This window comes from Capsaspora owczarzaki, assembly GCF_000151315.2.
Source record: "Capsaspora owczarzaki ATCC 30864 unplaced genomic scaffold supercont2.1, whole genome shotgun sequence".
In the NCBI taxonomy this organism is placed as follows: Eukaryota; class Filasterea; order Ministeriida; family Capsasporidae; genus Capsaspora; species Capsaspora owczarzaki.
The window spans coordinates 1,418,667-1,445,734 of record NW_011887292.1 but is presented as its reverse complement, the minus strand read 5'-3'; the positions used below and the strand labels follow the sequence as shown (position 1 = coordinate 1,445,734).

At 53.3% G+C, this 27,068-nt stretch overlaps 9 protein-coding genes across 9 annotated transcripts in view; 5 read left to right on the top strand and 4 right to left on the bottom strand.

Moving 5' to 3' along the window:
* Nucleotides 1-2,135, bottom strand: part of CAOG_00433 (serine/threonine-protein kinase Pim-3) — a 4,184-nt gene extending 2,049 nt beyond the window's left edge. The window contains exon 1 of the mRNA XM_004365247.2: nt 1-2,135. This exon is cut by the window's left edge and continues 2,049 nt beyond it. Coding sequence (XP_004365304.2) covers nt 1-2,057 — 2,057 coding nt within the window. The 5' untranslated portion in view covers nt 2,058-2,135.
* A 2,680-nt stretch (nt 2,136-4,815) lies between these two features.
* On the bottom strand, nt 4,816-8,284 carry CAOG_00432 (hypothetical protein). The gene is made up of 6 exons (XM_004365246.2): nt 7,272-8,284; nt 6,942-7,161; nt 6,711-6,834; nt 6,150-6,632; nt 5,197-6,030; nt 4,816-5,014 (listed from the first exon to the last, which is right to left on the bottom strand). Exons 1-6 carry the CDS (start codon nt 8,257-8,259, stop codon nt 4,877-4,879), a joined length of 2,787 nt encoding a protein of 928 aa, XP_004365303.1. The 5' UTR covers nt 8,260-8,284; the 3' UTR covers nt 4,816-4,876.
* A 330-nt stretch (nt 8,285-8,614) lies between these two features.
* Nucleotides 8,615-11,056, top strand: CAOG_00431 (hypothetical protein). Its single transcript, XM_004365245.2, has 5 exons — nt 8,615-9,483; nt 9,668-9,843; nt 9,935-9,999; nt 10,122-10,488; nt 10,588-11,056. Exons 1-5 carry the CDS (start codon nt 8,725-8,727, stop codon nt 10,928-10,930), a joined length of 1,710 nt encoding a protein of 569 aa, XP_004365302.2. The 5' UTR covers nt 8,615-8,724; the 3' UTR covers nt 10,931-11,056.
* Nucleotides 11,057-11,120: 64 nt separating this feature from the next.
* On the top strand, nt 11,121-14,341 carry CAOG_00430 (vacuolar proton pump subunit H). The gene is made up of 10 exons (XM_004365244.2): nt 11,121-11,251; nt 11,800-11,869; nt 12,196-12,412; nt 12,515-12,582; nt 12,704-13,054; nt 13,159-13,328; nt 13,519-13,644; nt 13,721-13,822; nt 13,925-14,038; nt 14,135-14,341. The coding sequence occupies exons 1-10, from the start codon at nt 11,163-11,165 to the stop codon at nt 14,187-14,189; spliced, it is 1,362 nt and encodes a 453-aa protein (XP_004365301.1). The 5' UTR covers nt 11,121-11,162; the 3' UTR covers nt 14,190-14,341.
* CAOG_00429 (arginase) lies at nt 14,297-16,219 on the bottom strand (the record flags this gene model as incomplete). The annotated part of the gene is made up of 8 exons (XM_004365243.2): nt 14,297-14,602; nt 14,676-14,756; nt 14,835-14,948; nt 15,064-15,368; nt 15,467-15,567; nt 15,662-15,715; nt 15,818-15,920; nt 16,087-16,219. 8 exons carry the CDS (start codon nt 16,217-16,219, stop codon nt 14,465-14,467), a joined length of 1,029 nt encoding a protein of 342 aa, XP_004365300.2. The 3' UTR covers nt 14,297-14,464.
* Nucleotides 16,220-18,194: 1,975 nt separating this feature from the next.
* Nucleotides 18,195-21,935, top strand: CAOG_00428 (hypothetical protein; the record flags this gene model as incomplete). The annotated part of the gene is made up of 3 exons (XM_004365242.2): nt 18,195-19,511; nt 19,553-20,587; nt 20,658-21,935. 3 exons carry the CDS (start codon nt 18,195-18,197, stop codon nt 21,933-21,935), a joined length of 3,630 nt encoding a protein of 1,209 aa, XP_004365299.2.
* A 443-nt stretch (nt 21,936-22,378) lies between these two features.
* On the top strand, nt 22,379-24,265 carry CAOG_00427 (transmembrane protein). Its single transcript, XM_004365241.2, has 4 exons — nt 22,379-23,223; nt 23,331-23,487; nt 23,622-23,674; nt 23,787-24,265. Exons 1-4 carry the CDS (start codon nt 22,518-22,520, stop codon nt 24,146-24,148), a joined length of 1,278 nt encoding a protein of 425 aa, XP_004365298.2. The 5' UTR covers nt 22,379-22,517; the 3' UTR covers nt 24,149-24,265.
* Nucleotides 24,266-24,331: 66 nt separating this feature from the next.
* On the bottom strand, nt 24,332-25,441 carry CAOG_00426 (hypothetical protein). Its single transcript, XM_004365240.2, has 4 exons — nt 25,271-25,441; nt 24,894-25,088; nt 24,728-24,823; nt 24,332-24,648 (listed from the first exon to the last, which is right to left on the bottom strand). Exons 1-4 carry the CDS (start codon nt 25,379-25,381, stop codon nt 24,424-24,426), a joined length of 627 nt encoding a protein of 208 aa, XP_004365297.1. The 5' UTR covers nt 25,382-25,441; the 3' UTR covers nt 24,332-24,423.
* Nucleotides 25,442-25,579: 138 nt separating this feature from the next.
* On the top strand, nt 25,580-26,992 carry CAOG_00425 (hypothetical protein). The gene is made up of 2 exons (XM_004365239.2): nt 25,580-26,287; nt 26,430-26,992. The coding sequence occupies exons 1-2, from the start codon at nt 25,655-25,657 to the stop codon at nt 26,778-26,780; spliced, it is 984 nt and encodes a 327-aa protein (XP_004365296.1). The 5' UTR covers nt 25,580-25,654; the 3' UTR covers nt 26,781-26,992.
* The last annotated feature ends 76 nt before the right edge of the window (nt 26,993-27,068 follow it).

Below are 27,068 nucleotides of genomic sequence, written 5' to 3'. Positions count from 1 at the left end.
AACGGGGATGTCGCTGGCGGAAGTAACGGTGATTGAGGCACGCTGCTGTGCGGGCTAGATGAGCTGGAAGCCGTGCGACTCGATGGGATGCGCAACGAGCGAATCATTTGCGCCAAGGACGAGACCGACATGAGGCGCCTCAGTCGTCGACCGCCTCGCACTGGAGCATTCGCAAGCGGGGCTGGTTTGGCAACGCCCAGCGCGGCGGCCGTGACAGCGGTGCTTGTGGCAGCGGCGCCCGGAGTGATTGTGTTGGTGGTGCTAATGGCGCTTGCGCTCGAGATGTTGGATGAGACAGGGGGAGCGTCTTCACTGCCCAGCACTGGGCCATGCTCTGTGGGAGGCGAGCTGGGCGCAGATGTGGCGGAGGCACTGGCGGAGGCACTGGCAGAGGTTGTGACGATTGTGTGTGGTGCGGTGGCTGGATCTTGAACAAGCACGAGCGGCGGAGGAAGACCAGCGCCGACACCCGCGGGCGCATTCTTGTCTGCGAGAAAGATGGGGAGGTGCTGCGACAGCGGTCGGAGCAAGGACGAGGCGCGCTTCACAAAAGTGCGACGCATGGATGACGGCGAAGCGACTGGAGAGCCAGACGACGAGCCTGGCGCGGACGAGTGCAAGGGCGAGCCCGAAATTGGCAACGAAGCGAACGTCGACGCGCTCGAGGTGTTGTTGGCAGTCTGAGCCGCGGCCGGTTGGCTCGGAGTGCCCAGTGCTGGCTGCTGCACCGACTCGGGCGAGCTCAGGACACGCGCGACCGCAGGCGAGATTGGCGGCGTATCCGAAAGCCTTGGCCCGTTTTGAGCAAATGCGGGAAAGCGGGCTCCAGACGATTCCATGCCGCCGTGCGCCATGACTCTTGGTGTTTCCGGAGACTCTGTCGAGGCGATGATTTCAGCGAGGGTGTCCTGGCCGGACGACGCGGATGACAGCGAGGCAAACGCGAATGCGAAACCGGCTTCAGCAGCAGCAACGGGGTTATTGGCTTTGTCGCCTGTGCTGTCGTCTGCCAGAGCTGGCAGTGCTGTCGGAATGGGCGTTGCTCCAGTGGCAGGCGCTGTTGTGCTGATGATGTTGCTGATGCTGGTGTTGGTGCTGGTGCTGGTGCTGGTGGTGGTGGTGCTGCTGGTCGTCAACGCAGTTGTTGCAGTGGTGGTTGTCAGCTCATTATCTTGTGTGGCCGTAGAATGCTGCTTTTGCTGCTGGTCGCCCGACACGCCTGCTGCGCTGCTCGTGTTGTGGCTGTCGTGACTGTGGCTGTGGTTGTGGTTGCCGTTGCTGGAAGCAGAGACAGACGCAGTTGCCACCCGAGAGGAAGAAGACGACGACAAAGACAAAGACAAAGACAAAGAATCGCTTTCTTTGCTCGAACGAGGCGGATCACTGCTGGGATGGGTTTCGTCGTGATCGGCGCCGTTGGTCGCTGCGGGCTGGCCCGTGGCGGCTTCGTTAGACCCTTCTGCTTGTGTGGACGAGGAGGGGGACCGGTCGATCACGGCGGGCGCGTCGGGAGCGGCGAACATTGGCGCCACGCTCGTCGGCGTCGAGAGCCCGCTGCTGCTGTTGCTGCAGAGCGTGCTGCTGCTTGCCTGCGTGCTCAGGCTGGGGCGGTCGGTGCCTGCCAGCGTCAGTGGTGATGGTGGTACTGTGTAAAAGGACGACGCAGACGAGCTCGTCCAGAGCAAAGGGGAAGCGGCGTCGGAGGGCATTGCAGGCGCGGTGGTTGCGCTGTTAGATCGAAGCAACGGGCCTGGTTCACCACCACTGCTGCTGCTGCTGCTACGTCCGACGACAGCGCTGCTGCTACTTGGACTATGACTATGACTGCTATTGATATTACTGCTACTACTAATACTACTACTACTATGATGAATGCTGTTGCTGCTACTTTGCGGTGGCGGTGGTGGTGGGGATCGGTTGCTGGTTGTTGTCTGGGAGAAGGATTTCGCAGGTGAGGCTGGTTGCCGCTGTTGCTCCAACTGCGACGGCGACTGCTGGTCCAGCGACGGCGACGACGACGACGACGGCGGCGCAGTCCGCTCGGGCGATGCAACCATGCTTAGTGCCCGCCAAGGAACCGGCACTGTGAGACGCGGGTTGGCAGCAGAATTGCTTCCAAAAAAAAATGAAAAAAAAAATGAAACAGAAAAAAAAAAAAAAAAAAAGAACTGAGGCCAATTCCATTCGAGTTTAGAAGAGTTGAAACAGGGTATATGCATCCAACAGATCCCCAGAAATGCAACAACACGGTGCATCCCATCACGGCGTGCCATGGACGAGACTCGAGCAACCACCACGGGACGGCACCTCGAGATCTCGGCCCAATAGGCCGTTGTTCGCACTTTTTGTGATTATTATTATTGAGTATTGTTGTATATTTATTTTTTGTATTTGTTCGCAAAAAAAAAAAAAAAAAAAAAAAATCACTTTTGATCACGACGATTTGCGCACTTTGCACTTCTGACTTGTAAGACGCCCCAGCAACGGGAAGAGATTCGCTGCATCAAACGCTCGTGAGGATGGCCTGCTATTGCTGTTGTTGTTGTTGTTGTTTGTGGCTTTGACACAGCCACACGCCCCAACGATATGAGTCATTTTGCAAAAGATCTAAAAACCCACAAAACAACAAAAGTAGACATATCCAGGCAACAAGGTGTCACAATTTGGGGATGGCACACCCACAAGCAACGACCAATTGGATCAAAAAAAAAAAAGGAAAAATTGCAAACTGTCTCATAGGACAACAAGAATTGGGCGGTGCAATCTCTGGGGACGCGGAATGAGACGGGGTCAGTCTTCTTTTGTTGGTTGAAAAATTGCATTGCAATTTGGGACGACTCCTGGTAATACCTTCCAGCCCTCTTCACCAACATTTCTCCCCCTCCTCTCCGCGTCATTTCGATGACGAGTCATTTGCTGTTGTCTGTTTCAGCTTGGTTCATGCTGCGCGTCCCACAAGCACCTTCTGGACACGCAGTCGCGTTTGTCCGCTTCATGGAACCCTCGCGAATCACTGGAACCGCAACTCGAATTGACTTTCGGACGAAGCTTTATGCTTCACACTGATCACCTCCCCGCCGCGACACACTCGCTATGTCATGTTGTTGGTTTGGCTATTTCAGGTTGCTAGTTGCGACCCACAGGCATTTCTAGACGCGCCTCGGCGCGTCAGCCGTTCGCGGAACCAACTTTGAAACCGCTGGAGAACCGAACTAACCACAAACCGACATCGTCGCTTCCCTGTCTCCTCCCGCCCTTCTCCAATGGATATAAATTTCCCAAGGCCTGTAGTGCACGAGCATACAGGCTCGCTAATGCTATGTCATATGACCAGACATGGCTCTCTGCCAATTTTGTGTCTCCAAGCTCCTTACACCCATGTCCATGCTCCCGCTCCTTTCTCCGTGGTTTTTGAGCATTTTGATGCTTTTCCACTCTCTCCTCCCAATAAACTTAATACAAAAAAAAAATGAGACGGCGGGTCAAGAAAATCGCAGTGCACTCGGCGAACTCGCACCACAACACTCCCACTTCAAACACCTAGAACGCGCACCAACACAAGTTACTATCGTTCTGCATCGAGAGCGCGGTTGGAGGGGGAAGGCGACCAAAGGCGACTGGAGGATCCGTTTCGCAGCGATCAACCCAATTCTAGCGGCGAAACTGTTTGGATTCGGGTCGGGCTCTCCCGTCACGCCTATCCGACCAGCAATCGACGTCGACAGCAAGATGCTTGCGTTGTAATAGCGCTAGTTGTATTTTGTATGAGAACGCAGTTTGAAGCGTTGGCGGGCCATGCATCTGTCAAAAAAACGAGGGGGGGGAGGTTTAGGTAAAACGCAGCTTTGAGTCGCTGCCTGCGAAACAATAAAATTTAAGGTGCCAGGCGGTTGGAGGCGGGTTGGGTCTTTTCTCACAACAATAATGAGTATGTACGAGTCGTGCATAAGCTGACTTTGATGGTTTGAGGATGAGTATGAGGGGTTGAATGAAGCGACGAGATGCGAAAGTTTCTCTTCCGTCGCTCCCTGTCTGCCTACCGCGCTGCTCCGGATCGACACTTTGTCCAAAATGAAGTCTATCTGGTGTATTTTCTTGAGAGTTTGTTGGGAATGCGGGAGCAAGCTTGGAAAACATGAAAAAAATCAAAAAAGCCCGAAAATACGTCAGCCGCGAAATGTGCCTGCAATTGTAATACCTGAGAGACCACTAACGATAATTGCGCATCACGCTCCAGAGTCACCAGGGCGCATTTGAGCAATGATTATTGAATACAATCAACAAGTCCTCTACACCAAATCGAGCTACTTACTAACCGCGAACGGCCGGATGGCACACAAGTCTTCTTTGGTCGTTGAAATCGCGCCCGATTGGAATCGCAAGTGAACATTTTGCGTCAGATGTGTCCCGCCACCACGATATAAATTGTAAGAACAATCATATTTTACGTGATTTTAGTTGCCATTGAGGGGGATAAATCGACTCGGTATGGGCTAAATTCGCTCTAATGTCGTGACGATTGTCGAGGTCACCTCAACAGATGATTTCTACAAACTGTGCAATTACAATTATCCACCAGCATCCAAATATACTACAATGCAATAAATCATCACCAACACATCACCCGTCCACCTTCTGTCGGCTGGTCGGACTCGAATTCGGTAAGTTTCTACATTCAGAGCTTTTAGTGCGTTGATTTTTCTACGCCTTACTGTTTTCATTACTTCAAGGTCACGGTGCTCTCGCTACTCCTGAATATCGAATAGACCCCACAATGGGTTTCGCAAGAGATGAAACGCAGCAAACAAACACAAACGGAAATCAACCCGCACTTGGTTTATTACACACTAGCGCAGGATGCACGCAACAACGAAACTCAACGGGCAGTGTACTGCTGCAGAAGCAAAGTATGGCACTCGTCGCAGACGCGCTTGGCTTTGGCAGAGTTCATCAGCGGAATCTTGCTGTTTGAGCAATCTTGGCAAAAGATACCTCCGCAATTACGGCAATGATGCTGTGAATGGAAAACCACGAGTCAGCAAGATTCGAGTGAACAATCAGACAAGAGATGCATTAGAACAGAAGACAGAGGAAAAGGAAAAGCAAATTGTAACAAGAACACCCCCCCCCCCAAAAAAAAAAAAAACCAAAAAAAAAAAAAAAACCAAACTATGATCACCCCCCAAGCTCCCTTACCCGACGACGCGCCATGGAAAAGGCATTGTTGCAGCGACGGCAGTTCTTGACCTCGCTATCCTCGTCCCAGGTTTTCGTGCGAATCGACTCTTGAATCTGGGCCAAGTTGTCAATCTTGACGGCAGACTTGCTCAACGCACCGCCGAGATCGATCAAGGCGGATTCTTGCTCCTGCAGTTTGCGCATCAATTCTGCCTTTTCCGCGAGCAGTCCGGCGACTTGGACATCGAGCGCGGCCATTTGCGACTGGGTCTTTACGAGTGTTGATTCTGCCTTTGCGCGTGCCGACTTTTCGCGTTCCAAGTCGGTCTGCATGGCCTCACGCCACTGCTTTTCAATCGTGAGATCGGTGTTGGCCGCCACAACATGCTCCTCCACCTCGGCCAGACGCTGAGAGACTCGAGCGCACTCTTGCGTCAGAAGTTGGTGCTCATTTGCGAGCGCGTCGTGCTGTGCAGTCAGACGCTCTGCGGTCTGGGTTTTCGACCACGCATTCTCAGCCATGACAGCCAGCTCGCTGGTTCGCAGCGACACTTCTTCCTTGGCGCTCTTGACTGTCTCCAACATTTCAAGATTGAAGCCCTTCACGTCGGACAGCTGCTGCCGCAACGCATCAATCGTGTCTCGCGAATCCTGCAGTTGCGCCAATAGGTTGACGATTTGCTGCTCTCCATCCGATCGGCGCTGAGCCTCATTCTGCAGCTCCTTGTCCACAGCTTGACGTTGTCGAATTTCCGCCTCGAGCTGCTTCTTGATGGCATTGTACATCAAATCGAGGTCGGCGTTGGTCTTTCGGTAGGTTTCACGCTCGAGGGTCATATCGGCTTTGGCATGCTGGTTTCGTCAAGCGAGAAGAGAGAGCGCAAGTGATGGTAAGTGGAAAGAACACCAAGCTCTACTAACGAAAGGAAAACCAAAAGACCTTTTTCGCCAAGTCACGGTCAAATCCTTACATCGTCCTGTCGCTTGTGAGAATCGCTTGCCGCAGCAAACTCCTTTTGCAAGCGCTCCATCTCTTGCTTGAGCGCCAAATTCGCCTTGCCAGCCGCTTGGAGCTGAACGGCCAATTCGGAACGTTCCGACTGGGCAGTCTGCAGCTTGCTGGAAGTGTCCGAAAGACCTAGCTCCATATTGCGCAGCGTCTCCTCGAGAAAGTTCTTTTGGTCCAAGAGCCGGGCAATCGTCGACTGCGAAGCAGAGCTCGGTTCAGAGCTGCCAGTCACCACGACAGGCGGGTGGTCGCTGAGCGTCGACAGAGACCGGACTCGGCCATTGTCCGCGTCATCCTCCAAGTCCACTGTTGACGTTCGATTGCTACTAATGCTCGTACGACTCGCAGATCGACCTCGGCCACTCGCATCACTTCCAGCGTGTGTTCGCTCAAGCAGCGCCGCGCTGGCTTCTTTCATGTGGCGGCCATAGTCAATCACCGAAGGCTGTGGTGATGAAGAGTGAATGATGGGGGAAAGCCCGAAAAGCTCACAACAAGAACACTCTGCTCATGGAAAACTCACCAAGGCATCAAGTTCTTCGCCACGGAAGAAAATGTTAAAATCAATCACGTTAATGCTGACCAACAAGCCACAGATAACGTTGGCCTCGTCGGAGCAAACCAAGGCATAGTCGTCATACCACTCCCTGAAGTGTTTGAAAAAAGCAAGCAAACAAACGAAAACAGAACGTAAGAAAACACAACAAAGAACCTATCGATCGTGCGCTCAGCCAGCGCAGCGACTCTGCATTACCACAGCACGGGTCGATTTTCAATCATGGCACGGAAATACTCGGAAAGGCGCTTCTCCATGAGCGACTGTCGCAACCACGCTCGCACTTTGCCAGTTTGCGTTTTGATCGAACTCATTCCGCGAATGTTGTTGATTGCGGTCGCCGACAAAGGGAAGGTTTTTTCCAATGCCTCAATGCAGCCGAAGGGATCGCGGCGGTCGCCAAGCAAGCTGCGTTTCACTGTTTGATTTTCAAGAGGGGCAGATGGATGGAGACGTGAGTGCACATGCCAAGGACGTTTGGCTGATTGTCAAAACGCAAACAAAAAAAACAACAACAAAGCTTGGCACCTTTCAGCCCATGATGCAAAATATGCTCGAGGACGGCGCACATTTGCTGCAAAGGTTCATGGGTTTCGTCGACTGGCTTGCCAAAGCCAACCGTCGACTCGATCAGCCGCTTGATGGTGAACTTCAGCACAATGAACAGATTACGTCGCTCAATCAGTCGGTACGCCGGAATCGAGGAAACGGCCGGCTTCTGCGTGCCAGGCGCACCTCCAGCAGCCGTGTTAGGCCACGCAGGAGTGCCTGCCGTGCTCGTTGTCGGCAGAGGTGGCGTGTGACCCGATGCGGCTGTCGAGCTGGGAGCAACGACAATCGCAGGGCTGGTCGACAACGAAGCACTCGCAGTCGGGGCCGCTCCTGCTGCCGCCGGCGCCGCAGAGCTGAGCTTGCTTCCAAAGCTAAACAAGGAGCCAAAGTCGACCGACAGCGACGTCAATGCGGAGAGCGGACCGGCGGCTGGACCAGCGGAACCAGGAGCGGCAGCGGCGGCAGCATCACGAACGCTCTGGTTTTTGCCCTCGGCGAGCTTGGTTGGTGACGAGACGGCCGCCGCGGTGGTGCTGCGCGAGGATGGTGCCCACGAGGCATCTGCGAATGGAGCTGCGTCGACTGCCGGAGCGCGCTGCTGCTGGTGCTGCTGAGTCAGAGCAGCTGACGCCAGTTGCTGCTGCTGCTGCTGCTGCTGCTCTGCGGCGGATTTTGTCAACGGATCAATCGGCTGGCTGCCCAAGGCGGTATCCGCAGAGGATGATGATGATGAAGATGGTGATTCAGCGACAGAGGTATTGCTGGCGGGTGCCGTTGGCTGGCTGGGAGCGGACAGCTGTTCTTCGGCTTCGGTTTGCGCCTCCTCTGCTGGCTCACTGCCAATGCCAATGCCATTGTCACTGCCATTGGGACTGACACTGATGCTCGGAGTATCCGTCGGTGCATTGGGCCCAGACACCAGCACAGCGTCGTCATTGGACTCGATACCCGTCGACGACGACATTGGTGAACCGTTCGTTCAATCTCAGAGTTGGACTGAGACAGTCACACTGACTTGCTTTCTTGTTTTTTTTTTTTGTGGGAGGAAGACATTGAGACAAGGTGTCTTTGGCTCTTGTTCTCGTTGAATCGTACACTCACTCCGCGACGTTATCGTGCCAAAGGCAAAAACTGTGATGTTCCTCCAAGAGATGTTCTGTGTTGAGCGGTTTGCTTTGATGCAGTACACGTACAATACTGGTCCCAGTCATGTACTCCTTCTGCTTCTATTCTAGTCCACTGTTGATGATGAATTCGAGGTCCAGCAACGAACTCAAAAGCCTTCATCCCATCCTCCACTTTCAGCTCAGTCCGGATTCAATTCAGTTTCGTTCATTGACTTTTTTTTTTACTTACAACTCTTGCAAAAACAAGCACAACAACTCAAATACAAACAAGCCAACCAAGCGAAACCAAACACTGACTGACAATGGCGGCAGTTGCTGAGCCGATGGCGATCGACACTGCTTCGAGCGACGACAACGTTGCTGAGGCGACATTGGCTGCTGATGCTGCGCCTTCGACTGCTCCTCCAGCAGCAGCAGTTAGCGAGGCCGCGACTGCGCTGCCCGTGCCGCCACCCGCTGTGGCATGCGTTGTGCAAGTCCTGAACATTTCACCTACGGCCACCGAGGCCCAGCTGCAGCAGCTGTTTGCCAACATTGGTCCGATCTCGCGTTTTCGCGGCGGAGTGAGCGATCCGTCCCTCGTCGGCGGCGCGGCTGCCCGCTCGTGCCTGGTTCGCTATTACAATGTCGACGATGCTCGTGTGGCGTGTCTGCTGAACAACACCATGCTCCTGGACCGCGCGCTGCTCGTCACGCCGGCGTCCGCAGCGATCGCGCAGCCAGTGCTCGTCGAGCCGCTCATGCCAGGCCCACCGCGCGCGTTACTGCCCGGCATTGCTCCTGCAAGTGGGCTGCTGCCTGCCCCGCTGCCGGGTGCGCCGCCGTTGACGACAGCAGGTGGAGCGGCCCCTCGCCAGCCTTCCGCGTCCATGACCGCTGCCAACGGGAACAACGCCCCTTCCGCCACCGGGGTCATCCCAGCCTACCTGTCACCACAACACAAGGCCAGTCTGCTCACTGGAACCAACTTGCCAATCCTGCCCCCGCTCCCCGCCGGGTTGGATGCTGTCAAAATGGAAGAGATGCGGCGGACGATGCATGTCGGCAACATTGCCAACCACGTAAGTGCCCTCATCAAAGCAATTCGAGCTACATGTGACGCGTGCTCATGGATGGCCTGGTGTGGTGTGATGTTGTGTGGTGTGGTGTGATGTTGTGTGGTGTGCCGATGCTTGCCTGCTCGTTTCGATTGTTTCTATTTCCTGACGGTGCCCGGATTCTGCCATCTTCCCTTTGTTGTCACAGGCCACAGAAGAGGATATTCGATACTTTTTCAGCAACTTTGGCGAGATCTCCTACATAAAATTGGTGACGATTGAAGGCCAGCCAGCTCGATTCGCCTTTATTGAGTTCAAAGAGCTTCTTGGCGCGTATGCCTCTCTGATGGCTGCTTCTCAAATTCTGCTAGATCGTCCCATCAAGTAAGCATCGGTGTCGGCCTCTTCAGTACAATCCCAGTGTGAGCCCTTGGGACTGACTTTCTCGTTTGGTTTCTTCTTCTTGTTTCCGCAGAGTTGGATTTGCCAAGAGCGTTATTACCAAAGTCCCAGCAGCATTAGTGGCCAAAGCTCGAGGCGGTGAGTCCCCTATGATTGATTGCTGTGACGCTGGGCAATGTCTCGCGTGCCCTGCCATTTTCTTTTCTGAAACTCATTTGGCGCCGTTCTCGCCACTCGGTGATATTTTACTTGCCCTTCAGATCCAATGGCCGTCGAGCGACCACCAACGCCAGAGCGTGGATCGCGATCAAAGTCCCGCCCACGGTCCACCTCTCGATCTCGTTCGGGTTCGCGCTCGCCTTCGCGCCGGCGGTCCCGTTCACCTCGTCGATCCCGTTCACCTCGTCGGTCCCGTTCACCTCGTCGATCCCGTTCACCTCGTCGGTCCCGTTCACCTCGTCGGTCGCGATCCCCAAGCAAACGCTCGTCTCGATCTTCGCGATCGCGCTCCCCATCGCGGCGCTCGTCTCACCACTCGTCGTCTCGAAGCAGCAGCCATCGATCCTCTTCAAGCCGCCGATCTCCCTCCCCAAGTAGTCACCGCCATGATGATCGTCACGACGACAGGTATGCACTTTCTTTGTTGTCCTCTTGCCGCTTTCTTTGTTGGTTTGGGTTTTGCTGCTCGTTTAGCCTCACTTTTTTTTTTTTGGCCAATTGAGACAGGCATCGCAAGAGTTCGTCGTCATCGTCTTCCTCACGACACCACTCGAGCCGCGACTCAAAAGATCGCGACTCAAGCGATCGTGATTCCAAAGATCGGCACTCGAAAGACCGCGATTCCAAGGACCGCGACCGCGACCGCGACTCGAAGGACAGTCGCTCGAGCAGCAGCCGCAGGGACGACGACCGAAAGCGCCGAAGCGATGACCGCTCAAGCTCTTCGTCCTCGAAATCGAAAAGTTCCAGCTCCGCTACCGACGAGCAGCAACCTTCTTCTGAAGCTGATGCTGTCCAAGATGCTGCTGCTGCACAATCCGAGTCCAGCGCCATGGAGACATCAGAGTAATGCCATCACTTTTCTGGATTCACTTTTCGGATGGAGTCTGTCTGTTCTTTGGAGTCTGTCTGTTCTTTGAAGTCAACCCAATACGAATAACGTACCATCGGCAAATAGTTTGAGCATCAAATCCAACAGTGTCGTTCGCCCTTGATCCTGGCTTGACCTGATCCAACTCATGTCCAATTTTCATACGAATCATTCTTCATTTTATTTTCCAATTTTTCCCCCCGTCACAATCATGACTGCCATGGACGTGCCGTTGAGCTGGTTGGAAGACGCTGCTCGCCAAGTTCGCGGCCGACAGATTGCTTGGGACGGCCACCAGCGGTAAGCCAACCCCCCCACTTTTGTTTCGCTCCTTCTGCAATGCTGGTGCTTTTAGTGTGTGTGGTGAGCATGACGCTCGCTCCCCTTTCATCCCCTGCGTTTCGGCCGAGGCAGCAGCAAACTGGCAAAGTCTGGTGTCGAGTTCAAAAAAAAAAAAAAAAAAAAAAAATTCAAGGCAGGCGCACATGGACTTTTGCTGGTGATGCATTGGGGATTTTTTTTTTTTTTTTTTTTTTTTTTTTCCCCTTTGGATTCGAGTCTTGTGCTTTTTTATTTATTTATTGGGAGAAGAAGATCCGTGCGTTTGTGGGCTTCTGCCTGGCTGCTGCTCAACCGCCACGACACTGTGCACCTCCTGGATGCTTCGCTGCTGGCTCCCACGGCTCTCTGAGATTCAGCATCGAAGACGAAGCGTGTTGGAAGGAGGACAAAACTCGATTTTTGAGCGAGATCCTGCTTTTTTTTTATTTTTCCCCCCTCTTGTATTATTTCCCTTTCGTTGTGATGTACGCTCACGTTCCTTGCGCCTTTCGGTGCCATTTGTGCAGTGCTGGATTTATCACTGAAGAGGAACTCGACATGATCCGCCGATATGACAACAAGGGCGCTGCCACTCAGGTAAAAAAAACTTCAACTCACCTCTTTTTTTTTTTTTTTTTTTTTTTCGAGTTCGCTTCAAAGTCATGTGTTGGGTTGCGTTTTCTTCCCCAGTGACTTTTTTTTTTTTTTTTTTTTTTCAATTCTTCATGGTCATGGATGCCGGGAAGAAAGGGGAGGAGGAGAAACAAGAACAACAATCAAAGAAGCTTGCGACGTTAATACTAAGCGAGCCATGAGCAACACTACAGAGACACGCGAGTTCTGTGCTGGGCTGCCTTTTTGCACTCTTGCTTCTTCCCCGTACCGCACCTGCTTGCTCACTTTTAACTGCCCATCTGTCGCAGAACGAGCTGCTCGCTACCCAAGGACAAAAGTACGGAGCACTCTTCCTGCACCTGCTTGGCAAGATCACCGCCGATCAGACCGTCCAATACCTGATTCTGCTGGTCGACGACCTGCTCTCCGAGAGCCGCGATCGTGCCAAGCTCTTCCATGCCTGCAACACAGCCTCAGACGGCGTGTTGCCATACGCTCCCTTCCTGAGCCTCCTGCGTTCGCGAGGTTTGTTTGCCCGCGCTTACTGGTTTTTTTTGTTTTAATTTTTTTTTTGGATTGTTTCGATGAGCACTTACCGTTGGCGCGGCCTTGCTTTTTATTTGGCAGATGCATACACTCGCTATGCGTCTAATAAGATCCTTTCTGTTTTGCTGTCGACTGGCCGCCCCCTCGATGTACGTTGGCATTTTTTGTTTGGTATTTTCTTGTCGAGTGGAAGGAAGAGGACTTTTGGTATTTGGCTTTTGCTCAGTTTTGCTCATCGACAACTGGAATTTGGGCAAAAAATGCTTACAGACCAGGAGCGTGTCCTTCTACGCTGCCTGGCTCTCCAACGAGCTCACGAGCGCTGACGAGAGCAGCTTGTCGGTCGTGCTCTCTGCTCTGCAGGCCATCCTGTCCGTGGAGCAAATCCGCAACGCCTTCTACTCTGAGACGAAGGGCGTCGAGCTGCTGATTGATGTTATCGATCGCCGCCGGCCAAATTTCCAGATTCAGTACCAAGTCGTGTTCTGCTTCTGGCTCCTGACCTTCACCCCCAGCATTGCTGACACCATCACGATCCACCCCGTCGTCAACACTCTTTCCTTGATTCTCAAGGGCACAACCAAAGAGAAGGTTGTTCGCATCATTTTGGCGACTCTTCGAGTGAGTATTGTTTGAGCTTTGTTCCTTTCCTCCTTCCCGTGACTTTTTTTCTTCTACTTTTTTGCACTAAATTCTGAGTGTCACCGCCTTGTTCCCTCGTGTAGAACTTGTTGGAGAAGGTCAAGGACTCGAAGCACAACGCTGCTCAAATGATTGGCGCCAAGGTGCTTGAGGCCGTCACCCTTCTTCAGACCAAGCAGTACGCCGACGAAGATATGGTTGAAGACATCAAATTCGTGCTTGACGAGCTGCAAAAGGCTGTCAACGAGCTCAGGTAGGGCAGCTTTTTTACTTTTTTGCATTTTTGCTTTTTTGCTTTTTTGTTTGCTTTTTTGTTTTGTTTGTTTGTTTTGTTTGTTTTGTTTGTTTGTTTGTTTGTTTGTTGGCTTGTTTGGCGAATGTGTCATTTTTGTCATTGCCATGTACTCATCGTTGCCGCTCGTGCGCGTTTTGCTGCTTGACAGTTCATTCGACCAATACGCTGGAGAATTGCGCAGCGGCAATCTGCAATGGAGCCCCGTTCACCGATCGGAGCGATTCTGGCTCGAGAACGCTGTTCGATTCAACGACAACAAGTTTGAAATGCTCCGGTAAGCACCAGGATTACAGCATTAGGCAATTCTGAACATAAGACTCATGATCTTCAACAACCGATCCAACTTGCAGGCTACTTGCTACCGTTCTCCAATCCTCAACCGACCCGACCGTGCTTGCTGTTGCTGCGCACGATGTCGGCTCCTATGTCCGCTACGTGGATGGTGGCAAGAAGTAAGCACCCGGCTGGTTTTTTTTTATTTCTCTCGTGTCCACTTCCCCCTTCCCGAATTGTGCATTCGATTGACATTGTTGCACTTCTTTTCTTTTTGTTAGGACTCTCGAGTCTCTTGGCATCAAGACCGCTGTTATGCATTTGATGGCTCACCGCGACGACAACGTTCGCTATGAAGCTTTGCTTGCCGTTCAAAAGCTCATGGTTACCAACTGGTAAGTCGCTCGCGTTGGCTTGCCCAGATCCAGTGTCTCAGTTTCGTCGATGCAGTTGCTCACTCCCCTCTCCATGTGCTTGCTTGCTTGCTTTAGGGAGTATCTTGGTCGCAATGTCACGACTGCCAAAGATCGTCTGCCCAAGCATTAAGTTTTGTACCCCTTCATTCCTTTTTTTTTCGTGGCGCTTCTCCTTGCTGTGCCATCTCAAATATGCCTTTTCTTTTTCTGTGCACACAATCGATTTTGGTGGAATTGTGTGGCAATTTCGTCTTTTGATTTTGGTTGTTAATGTTGATCTGTTTTCATTTGAATTTCTTTTCTTCTGTTTTTTTTTCAAACGCCGCACGCAATGCAAGGTGTTGATTGCCCGTTTGGGCAAAGAAGCGGGCAGCAAGAAGCGGAGGTGGAGGACCAACAGCCGGTCTAAGCCGATGCTTGTTTGAGATCCAGTTCGCGTTGCGCAAGGCCGAGGGCAAAGTGGTAGAACATCATCACAACTAATCGACCGGTGCGATATTCCTCGATCGCAGGGTTGAACTCGGACAAATCAAAGAGGCGCACCTGCGGAACATGACCACAGCTGAGAAACCACAAACCCAAGATCACACGCGTGCAAAAGCGCGGCATTTCGTACATTTGGATGTCGACCAGCCACAAAGCAGATGTCCAGCGCATCTTGTGCAGACAGCCCAATGCACGACGAACAGCTCACTCCCTACGGGATTCACCATGGAGGTTTGTACAAATGTGGGAAAGGGATGATTCATGATCCAGCCTCTTGTGGAAATCTTACAGGCGCATCGGCTCCGCGAACGGCATCCAGATCAAAGGACACAAAAAGATCATCGCCAAGGGAATCGAGCAGATTCTTGAACACTGTCTGCATGCCCGCCTGCTTCTTGGCGCTCTATTGAACGAGGCAGCACACAAGTCAGCCGAGAAAACTACCGTGCAGCTTTTTGGGCCTCCTCTAGAGAAGGCCCTCTGCGTCACTTCTCAAACACACAGCATTGCACTATTACCTTGACCTCGCTCAGCCACATAATGCGATGATTACGCTGCCGGATAAACTCGGCGTGCTCTGCACTGCATTGGCTTCCTTGGGCTGCAAACTCGACAAACTTGCCAGCCGCATTGATAAACTCAGGGTCGCGCAACAGCTGATAGAAGGGGGTGCCCGAGTGAACGGTGCCGTGTTCCAGCGGGCGCACATCGAAATGAGCATCAATGTTGACCACGCCGATGGACTTTGAGCGTTGCAGAATAAGGCCTCGCGCGTTGGCATACGACTGGTCATTGCCACCACCAATCACAAACGGAATGGAGCCTGTAGAGTTCAAGGAGAGTACAACACACAGCCAGAATGAAGAACACATTCACAACAAACACTGTATCTCAGCAACAGCGTGAATCGCACGTCCGTACCTGCACCAATCAACTCGGCAACTTTCGAAGACAGCAATTGGTGGGCGTCCTCGAGCTTGATGTCGCTTCGAATGTTTCCGGCGTCGGAAATGGAAATTGTACTACAATGCGTTGTTCATACTCAACAGAGTGAGGAGAGAGACATGATGTGAAAATTTGGGGTTTCCTTCCAAGCGCAGTTGTTTGACAAGTTACTTCAAGTTCACGTTCAGCTCTGGGTTGATGAGCGTGCCCATGCCTGAGATGTACCTGCAACGCCATTCATTTCACACGTTATTCGCAGGGTGAGTGTGTTCACGAGGGACTGCAGTCTTGGAAGGCCACATCTTAACCAGTGCGTGATTCGCGTACTTGCGAACCGAGTCTGGACCGTCCTTGGAACCAAGACGGCCGCCATTGCGTCGAACACCTTCGTCAAACGGAAACCCAAGGAGTACAAGACGACCAGCCGAGCCTACGGAGCGAGCGAGCGAGCGAGCGACGACAAGCCGAAACAGCGGCGGTCATTCATGTCAAATCACGCCGATCAGTCAGTTCAGCTTTGTGCTTGTCTCGGCGTGTTCACTCAAGCGCATGCCGAGTTCGACAACAACAATCAAAATACAGCGTCATCGATGTACCTTGCTGAATTAATTCACCGAGGCGCGGATCTCCAGGCTTTGGCATTTTGCGTTGTTGAATGGAACAAATGTGGACTGCGAGGCTCAGATTGGCCCGGTTTGGCATGTACGAGTACAATGCCTGCTTTATCATTGCTACTGTGAAACTTTGACGCTTCACGGGGCGAACACGCTTCGTTCCTTTTCAGCAAGCTTGCTGCCCAATTTCGTTCGCTCCAAACTCGAGCAGTCGCGTACTGCTCACCAATCCGAGCCTCACGGGAGGGAATGCAATTCGTGCTTAATGGCTTCACCATGCCAGAGCACCTTGCACCAAGTTTTCCGGACTCTTCATGGTTTCTGGCGGGTCAACAGAGGTGCAAAGTCAAAACCAAAACACCCAAACCCCAACCCCCGGCTCCCGTTTCTCTCCACCGTGCTTGTTTGTTATTTTATTTGCTTTCGCTGTTGAGCATGTTCTCTTGCATTGCCACCCCACATGTCTCGAAGTGTTGTGTGCGTGGTGGAGGTGAACGTCGTCGTTCTGGACTGCTTTGCCTCTTTGGCTCGTTCCTTTGCCGTCCCAAACTGGGTAAACTGCATTCTTTGCTTTTTTTTTTCCTTCTTTTTTTTTTTTTTTTCCCCCTTCTTTGTTCCATTTTTTTTTCAACTGGTAAGCTTTTTTTTTTTTTTTAAAAGAATCCGATCAACCTTCCTTCCTTCGAAGAGGGGCTTGGAGTTGCATCGCCTGGTCTACCACTGTGGATTCCAGCGCAGTCGCACAAGACTCCCCGAAACCTCAACTGTTGAACGAGGGATGCAGCACGAGCAATGTACCATGATGTGAAATCGAACCAAAAAACGCGAGGCAGCGTGAGAGAACAGAGAAAAAAAAAAAAAAAAAACAAAAGAAAAAAAAAGAAGAAAAAAAAAAAAAGAAAAAAAAGAAGAAGAAAAGAAAAAACAAATCCAGAGCCGTTTGCTTGCTGTGGATCACGGAGCCGGTTGTACTCGTGCAGAGCCTGCAGCTTCATCCCCATGGCCAGCAGACGCGCGTGGCCCCAAAGCGCCCGGCGAGGACGAACGCCACCGCGGATCACTGGTGCATCGCTAAGGCGTATCCCTTTGGGAACAATAATGTGGTTTTTGAAAAAAAAAAAAAAGGAGGGAAAAAAAAATGGCGGAAAAAGCCTAACAATCCTGTTCTCGGCAGACCCCATTCTTCACAGGCAGGCACAATGCAGCACACGCTGGGCGGATGGAGGGGGAACTGGCGGACGGTGCTGCGCCAGATCATTCACGAGGGACTTGGCGCGGCAGACCAGACCCTCGCGATGACGCATTCGACGCTCCTCTTTAGTGCCTGACATGCGGGAAGCTGGAAAATGATATATGATTATCAAAAAAAAAAAAAAGGGAAAAAAAGAGGCTGCAATGAAGGAACGTTGCTCCCCTGAGAGCACTTTCAAAGAGTCATTCGCAGACCACTTGCAGTTTGATGCAAACTCTGACGACTTGCTCACAGTGGACTCGGCCAATCAATGGTTGTTGGTCAATGATCGTGTACATCGAGACTCGTACAGCGGCAACAATGGATAAAAAGGATTCAAACTGCTTTGAAAAAAAAAAAAAAAGAAAAAAAGATGAAAAAAAAAAAACCAGCTACAAAAAGTTGAAAAAAAAAAAACCAAAAAGAAAAAAAAAACGCTTCTCACGCCCCTTGCTTTGTGACGCATCGCATTGCTCGGGCATCGATGCCGTTCGTCCGCTTTGTTGTGCGAATGCGGCACTGGCCCTTTTGTCCATGCAAATGTGTGGTTTGTAGCTCTCCACGCTGGGATCTGTCGGCCATCGCTTCGCCATGCAGCGTGCTTTTTGGAAACAACTGCGACCTCAAATATTAATAATAATAATAATAAGAAAAAAAAAAACCAGTGGTTTTTGGGCTGGGTTTGTTCAACATGCCGATCGCTCTCACCGCAAGCTCACATGTTCCACCGCAATGGAAAAAGTGCCCTATGAATGAGAGCTGTTCGAGCGGGTGTCTTGTCGTGCTCGCCATGTACTCACTCAATCGATGAATGATATGTGTTTGTTTTTTGATGGGCCCTTGGCAGTTCTTGACACCAATGGCGCGTTCGACTATCACGCGTGCCACTCCAAGCCGCTTCGTGCTTGCAGGGCTGCTGGTTTTGGCATTGGCTCGTCTGGCTTCTGCCGACTGCGTTCCGGGCACATCCATCGACACCACACTCAACCCAGGCACGGGGTCCACTGACGCTGAAGCCCCTGGTGAAGTCGATCCCATGTACAACGATGCCTCGAAGGCCTTCAACCACGATGCCACTGGCGAGTCCTTCTTCGTGTCGTATCTGACTCCGACACCCGATGACCCAATCAGTCTCATCTACACGTATGCCGGTGACACACCAACTCTCGTCAATAGCTACTCGATTACTGTTGTTTCATCGGACACCGCCAGGCCGTGCGACGGCTTTGGCTCCGAGTGCAACCAGCAATCGCCCGGTGTCTGGACGTTTGAGGGCTATTTGGGCGGCACCTGGACCATCTTGGACTACCGTGCCGAGTTCAACTGGCAGACGGACGAAACTCGCTCCTTCTGCGTCACCAACGATGTCGCGTACTCTGCTTACCGTCTGCGCATGACTGCCAATGCCGGTTATGATTGCACCAACACCGGGGCGTGCGGCGACTCCATTCGTTCCGGTGTTTCGCTTCGCAGTCTGACCCTCAACAATGAGTGCCGAGTTATTCCCTGCCCCCAGCAAACTTCGTCGGCAACCCCCTCCGTCACTCCTTCGTCTGCAACCCCCTCGTCGGCAACCCCCTCCGTCACTCCTTCGTCTGCAACCCCCTCGTCGGCTACTCCGTCCGTGACCCCTTCTTCGGCTACTCCTTCTTCGGCTACTCCTTCGTCGGCTACTCCTTCGTCGGCTACGCCCTCGTCGGCAACCCCTTCGTCGGCTACTCCGTCCGTCACCCCTTCGTCGGCTACGCCCTCGTCGGCTACTCCGTCCGTCACCCCTTCGTCGGCTACTCCTTCGTCGGCTACTCCTTCGTCGGCTACTCCTTCGTCGGCTACGCCCTCGTCGGCAACCCCTTCGTCGGCTACTCCGTCCGTCACCCCTTCGTCGGCTACGCCCTCCTACTCCGTCCGTCACCCCTTCGTCGGCTACTCCTTCGTCGGCTACTCCTTCGTCTGCTACTCCTTCGTCAGCTACGCCTCGTCTGCAACGTCTTCCTCCGCGACTCCCGAGGTTTCGTCTGCCACTCCCGAGGTTTCGTCTGCCACTCCTGAGGTCTCGTCTGCCACTCCTGAGGTCTCGTCTGCCACTCCTGAGGTCTCGTCTGCCACTCCTGAGGTCTCGTCTGCCACTCCTGAGGTCTCGTCTGCCACTCCTGAGGTCTCCTCCGCGACTCCCGAGGTCTCTTCTGCCACTCCGAGGTCTCCTCCGCTACTCCTGAGGTTTCGTCTGCCACTCCTGAGGTTTCGTCTGCCACTCCTGAGGTCTCGTCTGCCACTCCTGAGGTCTCCTCCGCGACTCCTGAGGTCTCGTCTGCCACTCCCGAGGTCTCGTCTGCCACTCCTGAGGTCTCGTCTGCCACTCCTGAGGTCTCCTCCGCGACTCCCGAGGTCTCTTCTGCTACCCCCGAGCCGTCTTCTGCTACCCCCGAGCCGTCTTCTGCTACTCCCGAGGTCTCGTCTGCCACCCCTGAGGCATCGTCCACTCGTCCTGTTGTCGAATCGTCCACTCGCCCTGTTGTCGAATCGTCCACTCGCCCTGTTGTTGAATCGTCATCTCGACCTGTCGTCGAGTCATCGACCCGCCCTGTGGTTGAGTCATCCACCCGCCCTGTGGTTGAGTCATCCACCCGCCCTGTGGTTGAGTCATCCACCCGCCCAGTTGTCGAATCTTCTTCGCGCCCAGTTGTCGAATCTTCTTCGCGCCCCGTGGTCGAGTCTTCAAGCCGCCCTGTTGTCGAGTCTTCAAGCCGCCCTGTTGTCGAGTCTTCAAGCCGCCCTGTTGTCGAGTCTTCAAGTCGTCCCGTTGTCGAGTCTTCTTCTCGTCCTGTTGTCGAGTCTTCGAGCCGTCCCGTCGTCGAGTCCTCCAGCCGCCCTATTGTCTCCTCTAGCCGCCCCATTGTGGAATCTAGCGCCACGCCAACACCCTCGTCTGCCACTCCCGAGGTCTCCTCCGCTACGCCCGAGGTTTCGTCCGCTACCCCCGAGGTCTCATCTGCCACTCCCGAGGTCTCATCTGCCACTCCCGAGGTCTCATCTGCCACCCCTGACATCTCATCTGCCACCCCTGAAGCTTCGTCCGCCACCCCTGAAGCTTCGTCCGCCACCCCTGAAGCTTCGTCCGCCACCCCTGAAGCTTCGTCCGCCACCCCTGAAGCTTCGTCCGCCACCCCTGAAGCTTCGTCTGCCACTCCCGAGGTCTCCTCGGCTACGTTCACTGGAACTCCGACGCCTACCTTCTCGGGCACGCCTGGGACCGTGGGTGAACAACACTGTCCCTGCGCTGACGATTGTTGCTGGCCGTCCGTTCCACTTCCATATTCCCCAGTACACCTTTGCAAGCTCGTTTGCCTTCATCGTCTATGCTTTCAGCCCGCCTTTCCTGGACTTGCCTACATGGATCTCCTACGACCCTACTTCGGGTGTTTTCGACGGTCTCGCTCCTGCCAACTCGACTGCTTTTTCGGGCGCGATTCGCTTGCTCGCGATTGACGACAACGGAAACGTGGCCTCCACCACTTTCTTCTATGATGTTGTTCCCAACGGATTGGTCCCGAACTATCTGCTCTCGATCACCGCCGACTACCCGCTTGCCGATTTCACGCCAACCGATCAAGTCAACCTTGCTGCCCAGCTGGCTCGTCTGTTCTCGGTCTCGATGGACGATCTGTTCATCTGGGAGTTGATTTCTGGCTCCACGATTGTTCACTTTGTGACCAGCGACAACGACCTCAACCAAGCGTTGGGCTACTGGCAGACCATGTACTTGCTTGGCTTGGAGGGCCTCACCTCCGAGACGGGCTTCCCCATTATTGCCTTCGGCTTCGCCTCGCCCTCTGATGTCAGCATCGCAACCCCAACTCCCACTGAGGTGGTTACTGGAACCAACACTGCAGTTGATGCCTCATCCAACACCCCCCCCTCCGTGATTACGGACGAGCCGCTCAACACTGCGACTGTCACGGCGACTAACAATCCTGCTTCCACTGACGTCGAGACCTCCAGCCCTTCCGAGACCTCCAACCCTTCGGAGACCTCCAACCCTTCCGAGACCTCCAACCCATCTGAGACTGTCGCTCCGTCCGCCAGCACCGAGGTTGTCAATCCGTCGTCCGATGTCGTCGCCAGCTCGGCCACACCCGCTGGCACCTCAACCTCCACTGCCACGGCAGGCTCCAGCGCTTCCAGCTCAGATGACGACGATGATCACTTGGTCGCCATTCTTGTCCCGATCTTTGTCGTCCTCTTTGTCGCCTTGGTGATTTTGGGTATTGTTTACCGCGCTCGTGGCCGTCGTGGATCCTACCGTCCCGATGAGCCCTACCTGGGCGAAAAGGCAGTCAAGGCTGTTGTCTATCCCCCATCCAGCACTCTGCCACGGACTGAAGCGCCGGCTGCTTCCGCTGCCAGTGCCCGTCCTTCGGCAACTGCTGCTGCACCTTCCGGCGCTGAGCGCGCGCGTGTGCCACCACCCTACCAATCCCCGCCAAACTACGACACAATGGAGCCCGCTCCTGAAGTTAAGCGGCCAACGGCCGCCGCGCCAGTCTCCTCGGCCTCGCCAAGCCTCTCAACGCTTGGAAACAACAAGGAGTTCCTGATCTAAAGCGATTGGCGACGTTGCGCGGTGTTCTTTTTTTTTTTGTTTTGTTTTATGTGTGTTGATTTCGTGTTTCTCTTCCCCCCCCCCCGTTTGCGCTGCAACCCTCAGCAGCGCTGCGTCAGTTTCAATTTTCTACTTTCCGAAAACAGCGAGCTGTTTTTTTTTCTCTCTCTCTTCCCTTCCCGTTCTTTGCTTCCCAGCCTTCCTGGTTGTACTTTGGTTGTCTGTTTGCACATGTAATTTGTCTCGTACGTCGTTGCTCTCCTCGTTGTTCGCTGTAATACGAACCATTGAATTTGTTTCTTGTCATTGGCATCGAAGTCGGAATGAGCGGTGCTGTTTCTGTAGAGAGGTGTTCCACCAAACTGTTTGTTTCACCCGTCGTCGCTCTTGTACATTTCTCCACATCCTCGCTCTCTTTTTGTGTGGGAGCTTTCAGTCTCTGATTTTTTCAGATTTGTCAAAAGTCATTCACTCACAACCGAGCCAGCGAAATTCTTCCCGCCAATCCACGCAGATCGTAGCCATCACACGGCCAACCAACCGTTATCTCTACTCGCGCTCTCTCCCGGGTCTCTCTCACGCATGTCGCTTTTATCCAACAAGGGCACACCGCCTCCCCCTGCCGACGACCGTGCAACCAGCGGGCGCGCATGGAGCACCAACTCGGTTCATTCACCACATGTTACATCAGAGCTGCCCCCCTCGCATGGTCGATCTCGTTCCGCCCGACTAAGCGCGCTGTGCTCGAACTACTGTATGCGCGTCCTTCAGGGATGGCGACCGCTGTTGCTGGGCCAGTTCTTGGCCATGATGCTCACCGGAACGGCTGTCTCGAGCCAGCTGCTCGTCAGCGATTACGGGGTCAGTTTCCCAACCACGCAGTCCCTCCTCAACTACCTCTTGCTTTGTGTCGTCTACGGTGCCATGTGGGCATACGACACCCGGCGACAAGCTCGGTCGGCGAGCGCCACCGACGCGACCGCTGCTGAAACCGCACCAACCTTCGCCGTCGCGGTCAAGAGGGCGCTGGCTCAGCGCTGGTGGCGCTATGTTCTACTCGCCTTCGTGGACGTTGAGGCAAACTATCTCATTGTTCGCGCATACGAGTACACGACCATCACAAGTGTTCAGTTGCTGGATTGCTTCACCATCCCGTGCGTCATGGCTTTGTCATGGTACTTTCTTCGTGTTCGATTCCGGCCGCTGCATGTCCTCGGAGTCGCAATCTGCCTAGCGGGCATTGGAGGGCTTTTTGCTTCTGATCTTGGCGGCAACGATACGTCGAGTGGTATGGTTTTGTACTCTTCTTTTCGATTTGATTGCTGCACTACTCTAAAAGCGCAGGTTTTCTCACATGTCCATGCGTGTTCCCGTTGTTTTTTTGGACACTTGCAGCTAGCAACGCAACCGTGGGTGACATTCTCACTCTCTGCGGCGCCTTGCTGTACGCAGTGTCGAATGTTTCGCAAGAATTTCTCGTCAAGACGCAAAATCGTTACGAATTTCTGACCATGCTGGGTCTCTTTGGAACCGTCATTAGTGCTGTTCAAGTGTACGTTGAAATAGCTGAATGATTCCGTGTCCACCCTGTTTTTTCGGGGGGGGGTGTGTGAAAGTGAGCTGGCTTGACACGATTTCTCCCTCACGAAACGTTGCTTGTTTCCAACGATGATCACCATGACACAGGGCAATCTTTGAGCGCGACGAGCTTTCTACTGTCGGCTCGGCTTGGCAAATTCGTACGCAATCGCCTCGCATCGCGCGCTCTTTTGTTTTCTGATCTGTGAAAGGTGCTGATGATGATTGCTTACTCGTCGCTGTTTGTGGTCGTTGTGATTGTTTCATGAACAGCACTCCTGGTTTTGCTCTTCTCGGCATGCTTATTCTCGCTCTACTCGCTGGTGCCAACCTTGCTGGTCTTGTCGTCGGCCACCTTCATGAACCTGTCGTTTTTGACGGCCGATGTTTACACGCTCCTATTTGGTCTCTTTTTGTTTGGGTACAAGCTCAGCTGGGTCTATTTCGTCTCGCTGGCCCTGGTCGTCTTTGGTCTTGCGTTGTACAACTTGATACCCGTCCCCGAAGCAAGTCCTGCCCGAAAGAGCCGTGATGCGGTCGAGGAAGGTGATAGCAGCCCCCTGCTCCCGGCGAGCCCCGCTGAGGTGTCTCCCGACGACGATGACATTGAGGATGTAGGTGCTTTGCGCGTATGAGCTTGAGGAAGGGGCACATTGTGGCACCTTCCACAACACCCGATTGAGATTCGAACGAGTTCTCGGCATGAAAGCTGAGTGCTTCCAAACCCCCCCCCCCAATATCCTCGACGTCGGTTGGTGTATGTTATTTTTCTGATATTTTGATTCTGATCTGTTAACAACTGAATGCTACAGTAAATATAGCGTAATTTTATTTCAGAAGGTTTTCTTTTGTTACGTTTTCCCTTTTATTTTTTATTTTTTTGGTCGCGAGACAACACGTTGCCGCAAACTCACTTGGCCTGCCGTGATGAAGATGCAGCGGCAGCCGGTGTGGGTGTAGCGGTCGGTGCAACAGCTTGGACACGAGGGAGGCGGAGAACCGGCAGCGATTGAGCTATGTAAAACTGGTTGAGTTGCAGCGCCAGGATCGGTCGCACGTTCAGCGTACGTTGCACGTTGTCAAACCAACGAGTGAGATGGGGAACTTGACGATAGCCGACGTGGTCCAGAGCGCTCTACGACGGCGACAGGAGGTGTCTTGTGAGAAAACTGAGCAAGAACCAAACAACAACAACAGTGTCTGGCATCGCTTACCACGAGCGGCCACAAGGTAAAGTGCAGAAGGACATCAGCAAGGGAAATGCTGGATGTAGCAATGTAAGTTCGCTCGCGCAACGCGGCATTGAGATCCTGCGTGCCAGCACAAACGTGAGACTTCACAGCAACTGAGAAACCTCGCCGCAAAACCAACAAAACTCACAACAAACAGGGCGGTGCGAAGAGCAGCGTTCTGCTCTGCGGCGCGCACTTGATTGACAGCAAACAACGTCCAGTTGAGGACTGTAGCACGGTCTGCGGCCGAGGCGCCGAGCCATCCGGCAGCGAGCGCGGCGGGCGACGCCTCAAGCAGGGCAATGGCGACAGCAGCGAGTCCGATGGCTCCGTTGACGGACGGCTGCAATATTTGCACATTGAAACACGGAGTGAAGTGAAGTGAAGTGAAGTGAAGTGAAGCGAAGTGAGTGAGTGAGAGTGAAACCAGGGATCTCTCTGATGCTCATCCCCCCCCGTCCGTTACAACCCATCGGCCGACACAAGCACAAGGACTGGAGCTCGACAAGTCGAAGGGTGTCTGACCTCGTCGTCCTTGGACGCGACGGCGGTTGCGCTCAGTTTCCAATGTGCAGCGAGCGCGGAGAGAAACGCAGCGTCTTGCGATGATGCTTGGACCGAGTACTTGACAGCCATGATGACACTCGCTGAATGGATGAGAGTTGGACCAAAAAAAAAAAAAAAAAAAAAAAAAAAGTGAAGAGTGACTTCAAAAAGGGTTGGACTACTGCAATGAGCGAGATAGATGATTCGAATTGGATAGCATCAAGTCAGAACGAACAAGTTCAAAAGACATTCAATGCACTCCATCCATGGATCAAACAACTGGCAAGCAACGCATTGAGCGGCTTGAACACTCAGTCTCTCTTTTTGTTGTTTTTTTTCTTCCCCAAAAGCTCAAAACAGAAGATGCCCGCTCCAGCGTTTGCTCGGGTGGTGCCGCGAATCCCAACTCAGAATTCGTTCGAAGCGCTGGAAGGGCTGGAAGGGCTGGACGACAGCGAGACCGCGGCCTTTGTGCAACCCAAGCCAGCGTCGGCCTCACGACAAGAGTCACGCCGTCAGCAGCTGAGGCAGCAGTCGGCGGTGGCTGAGCTGGCAACAGAGGCTGAGCAAGCAACCGCGTCGTCGCATGTGGCCATTGCAATGAATGACGCCGACAACTCCGACAGCGCCGACGACGACGAGGACACCAGCTCATCATGCCAGCCAGTCGACCTCGAACAAGGGCACGCACAGCATCCGTCTCGCGCATCTTCCTCGTCGCAGTTGGATGCGGCAGCACCAGCAGCGGAGTCGCGGTCTCGCGCCAAACCACGACGAAATAACCGCCAACCCACGACGGCTGATTCCTCTTCTGCTGCCGCACCGTCCTCCTCCTCCTCCTCCTCCTCCTCCTCCTCCTCTTCCTCCTCCTCGTCGCCCTTCGTCACAGCCATGCGTGAGCAGACCCGCGACATGCGCCAAATAGTCGGCTCGCTCTACGCCTTGCTCTTCACCCGCGTCCCAATCCTCAACAGACTCTCGCCTCGGATAGTCAAGGTGCGATTGAATTTGCGTTTTTTTTTTTTTTGACGTTTGGATCTTTTGCTTTTTTGCTTTTTCGCTTTTTCGCTTTTAACAAATTTCGTTCGCTGAAAGTCGTTCAACTCTCGCAACTGACAATGATTTGGAAACAACACAGATTCTACTAGCATGCTTAATCTTGGACGTCATCGTGCCCGACGACTATGATTTCGAGTCAGAAGACTGGGGCTGCTTTGCCGGCGTAACAGAGGACAATCCATTCTGTCCGACGGTCGAGCTCCTGGACGACATGGATGATTTTGTTGGCTCTGTCGCTGCCGCCATGGACGGTGCCATGGAGTCGTTTGTAAGCCATCTGACCGACGAGATGGACTGGCTGGAGCTCATTTCCGCGTTCAAGCAACACTTCTTGCCTAATGTGCATCCCATGACCATGCACGGACTACGGGGGTCCTTGTCATTCGCTTTGAGCTATGTGAGGCTCATAGTCGCCCATGCTGTTGCGTAAGCCGCCACGAAAAAAAAAAAAAAACAAACAAACAAACCCCCCCCCCTATTTTTGATGGATGTTTCATTCCCTGTCGACTGGCCCAACCGCCTGTCGGCGTTCACCCTTGTGCTGAGGGTGCCAAATATTCGATACATGTACATGATTGTTTGTACGCATTTTCGCTGCTTTAGGATCGTTTGTTAAAATATTAATTGTTGATTTTTCACGAATGCCACAAAGCCGCACTCTTTACCTTCCAAGGTCGTAGACCAGAGTTCAGTCGCCGAGTTCGAGTGCAGCAGCACG

Excerpts from the sequence above, each read along its gene's own strand:
- CAOG_00432 (XM_004365246.2), bottom strand. The coding sequence starts at position 8,259 with ATGTCGTCGTCGACGGGTATCGAGTCCAATGACGACGCTGTGCTGGTG. Across the intron at positions 7,162-7,271 it reads TTTGCATCATGGGCTGAAAG|TGAAACGCAGCTTGCTTGGC; the intron begins GTGCCAAGCTTT and ends AAAATCAAACAG. Across the intron at positions 6,835-6,941 it reads GAAAATCGACCCGTGCTGTG|GGAGTGGTATGACGACTATG; the intron begins GTAATGCAGAGT and ends CAAACACTTCAG.
- CAOG_00431 (XM_004365245.2), top strand. The coding sequence starts at position 8,725 with ATGGCGGCAGTTGCTGAGCCGATGGCGATCGACACTGCTTCGAGCGAC. Across the intron at positions 10,000-10,121 it reads AGTGGCCAAAGCTCGAGGCG|ATCCAATGGCCGTCGAGCGA; the intron begins GTGAGTCCCCTA and ends CTTGCCCTTCAG. Across the intron at positions 10,489-10,587 it reads GATGATCGTCACGACGACAG|GCATCGCAAGAGTTCGTCGT; the intron begins GTATGCACTTTC and ends CAATTGAGACAG.
- CAOG_00430 (XM_004365244.2), top strand. The coding sequence starts at position 11,163 with ATGACTGCCATGGACGTGCCGTTGAGCTGGTTGGAAGACGCTGCTCGC. Across the intron at positions 11,252-11,799 it reads GCTTGGGACGGCCACCAGCG|TGCTGGATTTATCACTGAAG; the intron begins GTAAGCCAACCC and ends CCATTTGTGCAG. Across the intron at positions 13,823-13,924 it reads TACGTGGATGGTGGCAAGAA|GACTCTCGAGTCTCTTGGCA; the intron begins GTAAGCACCCGG and ends TCTTTTTGTTAG.
- CAOG_00427 (XM_004365241.2), top strand. The coding sequence starts at position 22,518 with ATGTCGCTTTTATCCAACAAGGGCACACCGCCTCCCCCTGCCGACGAC. Across the intron at positions 23,224-23,330 it reads CGGCAACGATACGTCGAGTG|CTAGCAACGCAACCGTGGGT; the intron begins GTATGGTTTTGT and ends GGACACTTGCAG. Across the intron at positions 23,675-23,786 it reads CGGCTCGGCTTGGCAAATTC|CACTCCTGGTTTTGCTCTTC; the intron begins GTACGCAATCGC and ends TTTCATGAACAG.
- CAOG_00426 (XM_004365240.2), bottom strand. The coding sequence starts at position 25,381 with ATGGCTGTCAAGTACTCGGTCCAAGCATCATCGCAAGACGCTGCGTTT. Across the intron at positions 25,089-25,270 it reads TCGCGTCCAAGGACGACGAG|CCGTCCGTCAACGGAGCCAT; the intron begins GTCAGACACCCT and ends CAAATATTGCAG. Across the intron at positions 24,649-24,727 it reads TTACCTTGTGGCCGCTCGTG|AGCGCTCTGGACCACGTCGG; the intron begins GTAAGCGATGCC and ends TCGCCGTCGTAG.
- CAOG_00425 (XM_004365239.2), top strand. The coding sequence starts at position 25,655 with ATGCCCGCTCCAGCGTTTGCTCGGGTGGTGCCGCGAATCCCAACTCAG. Across the intron at positions 26,288-26,429 it reads TCTCGCCTCGGATAGTCAAG|ATTCTACTAGCATGCTTAAT; the intron begins GTGCGATTGAAT and ends GAAACAACACAG.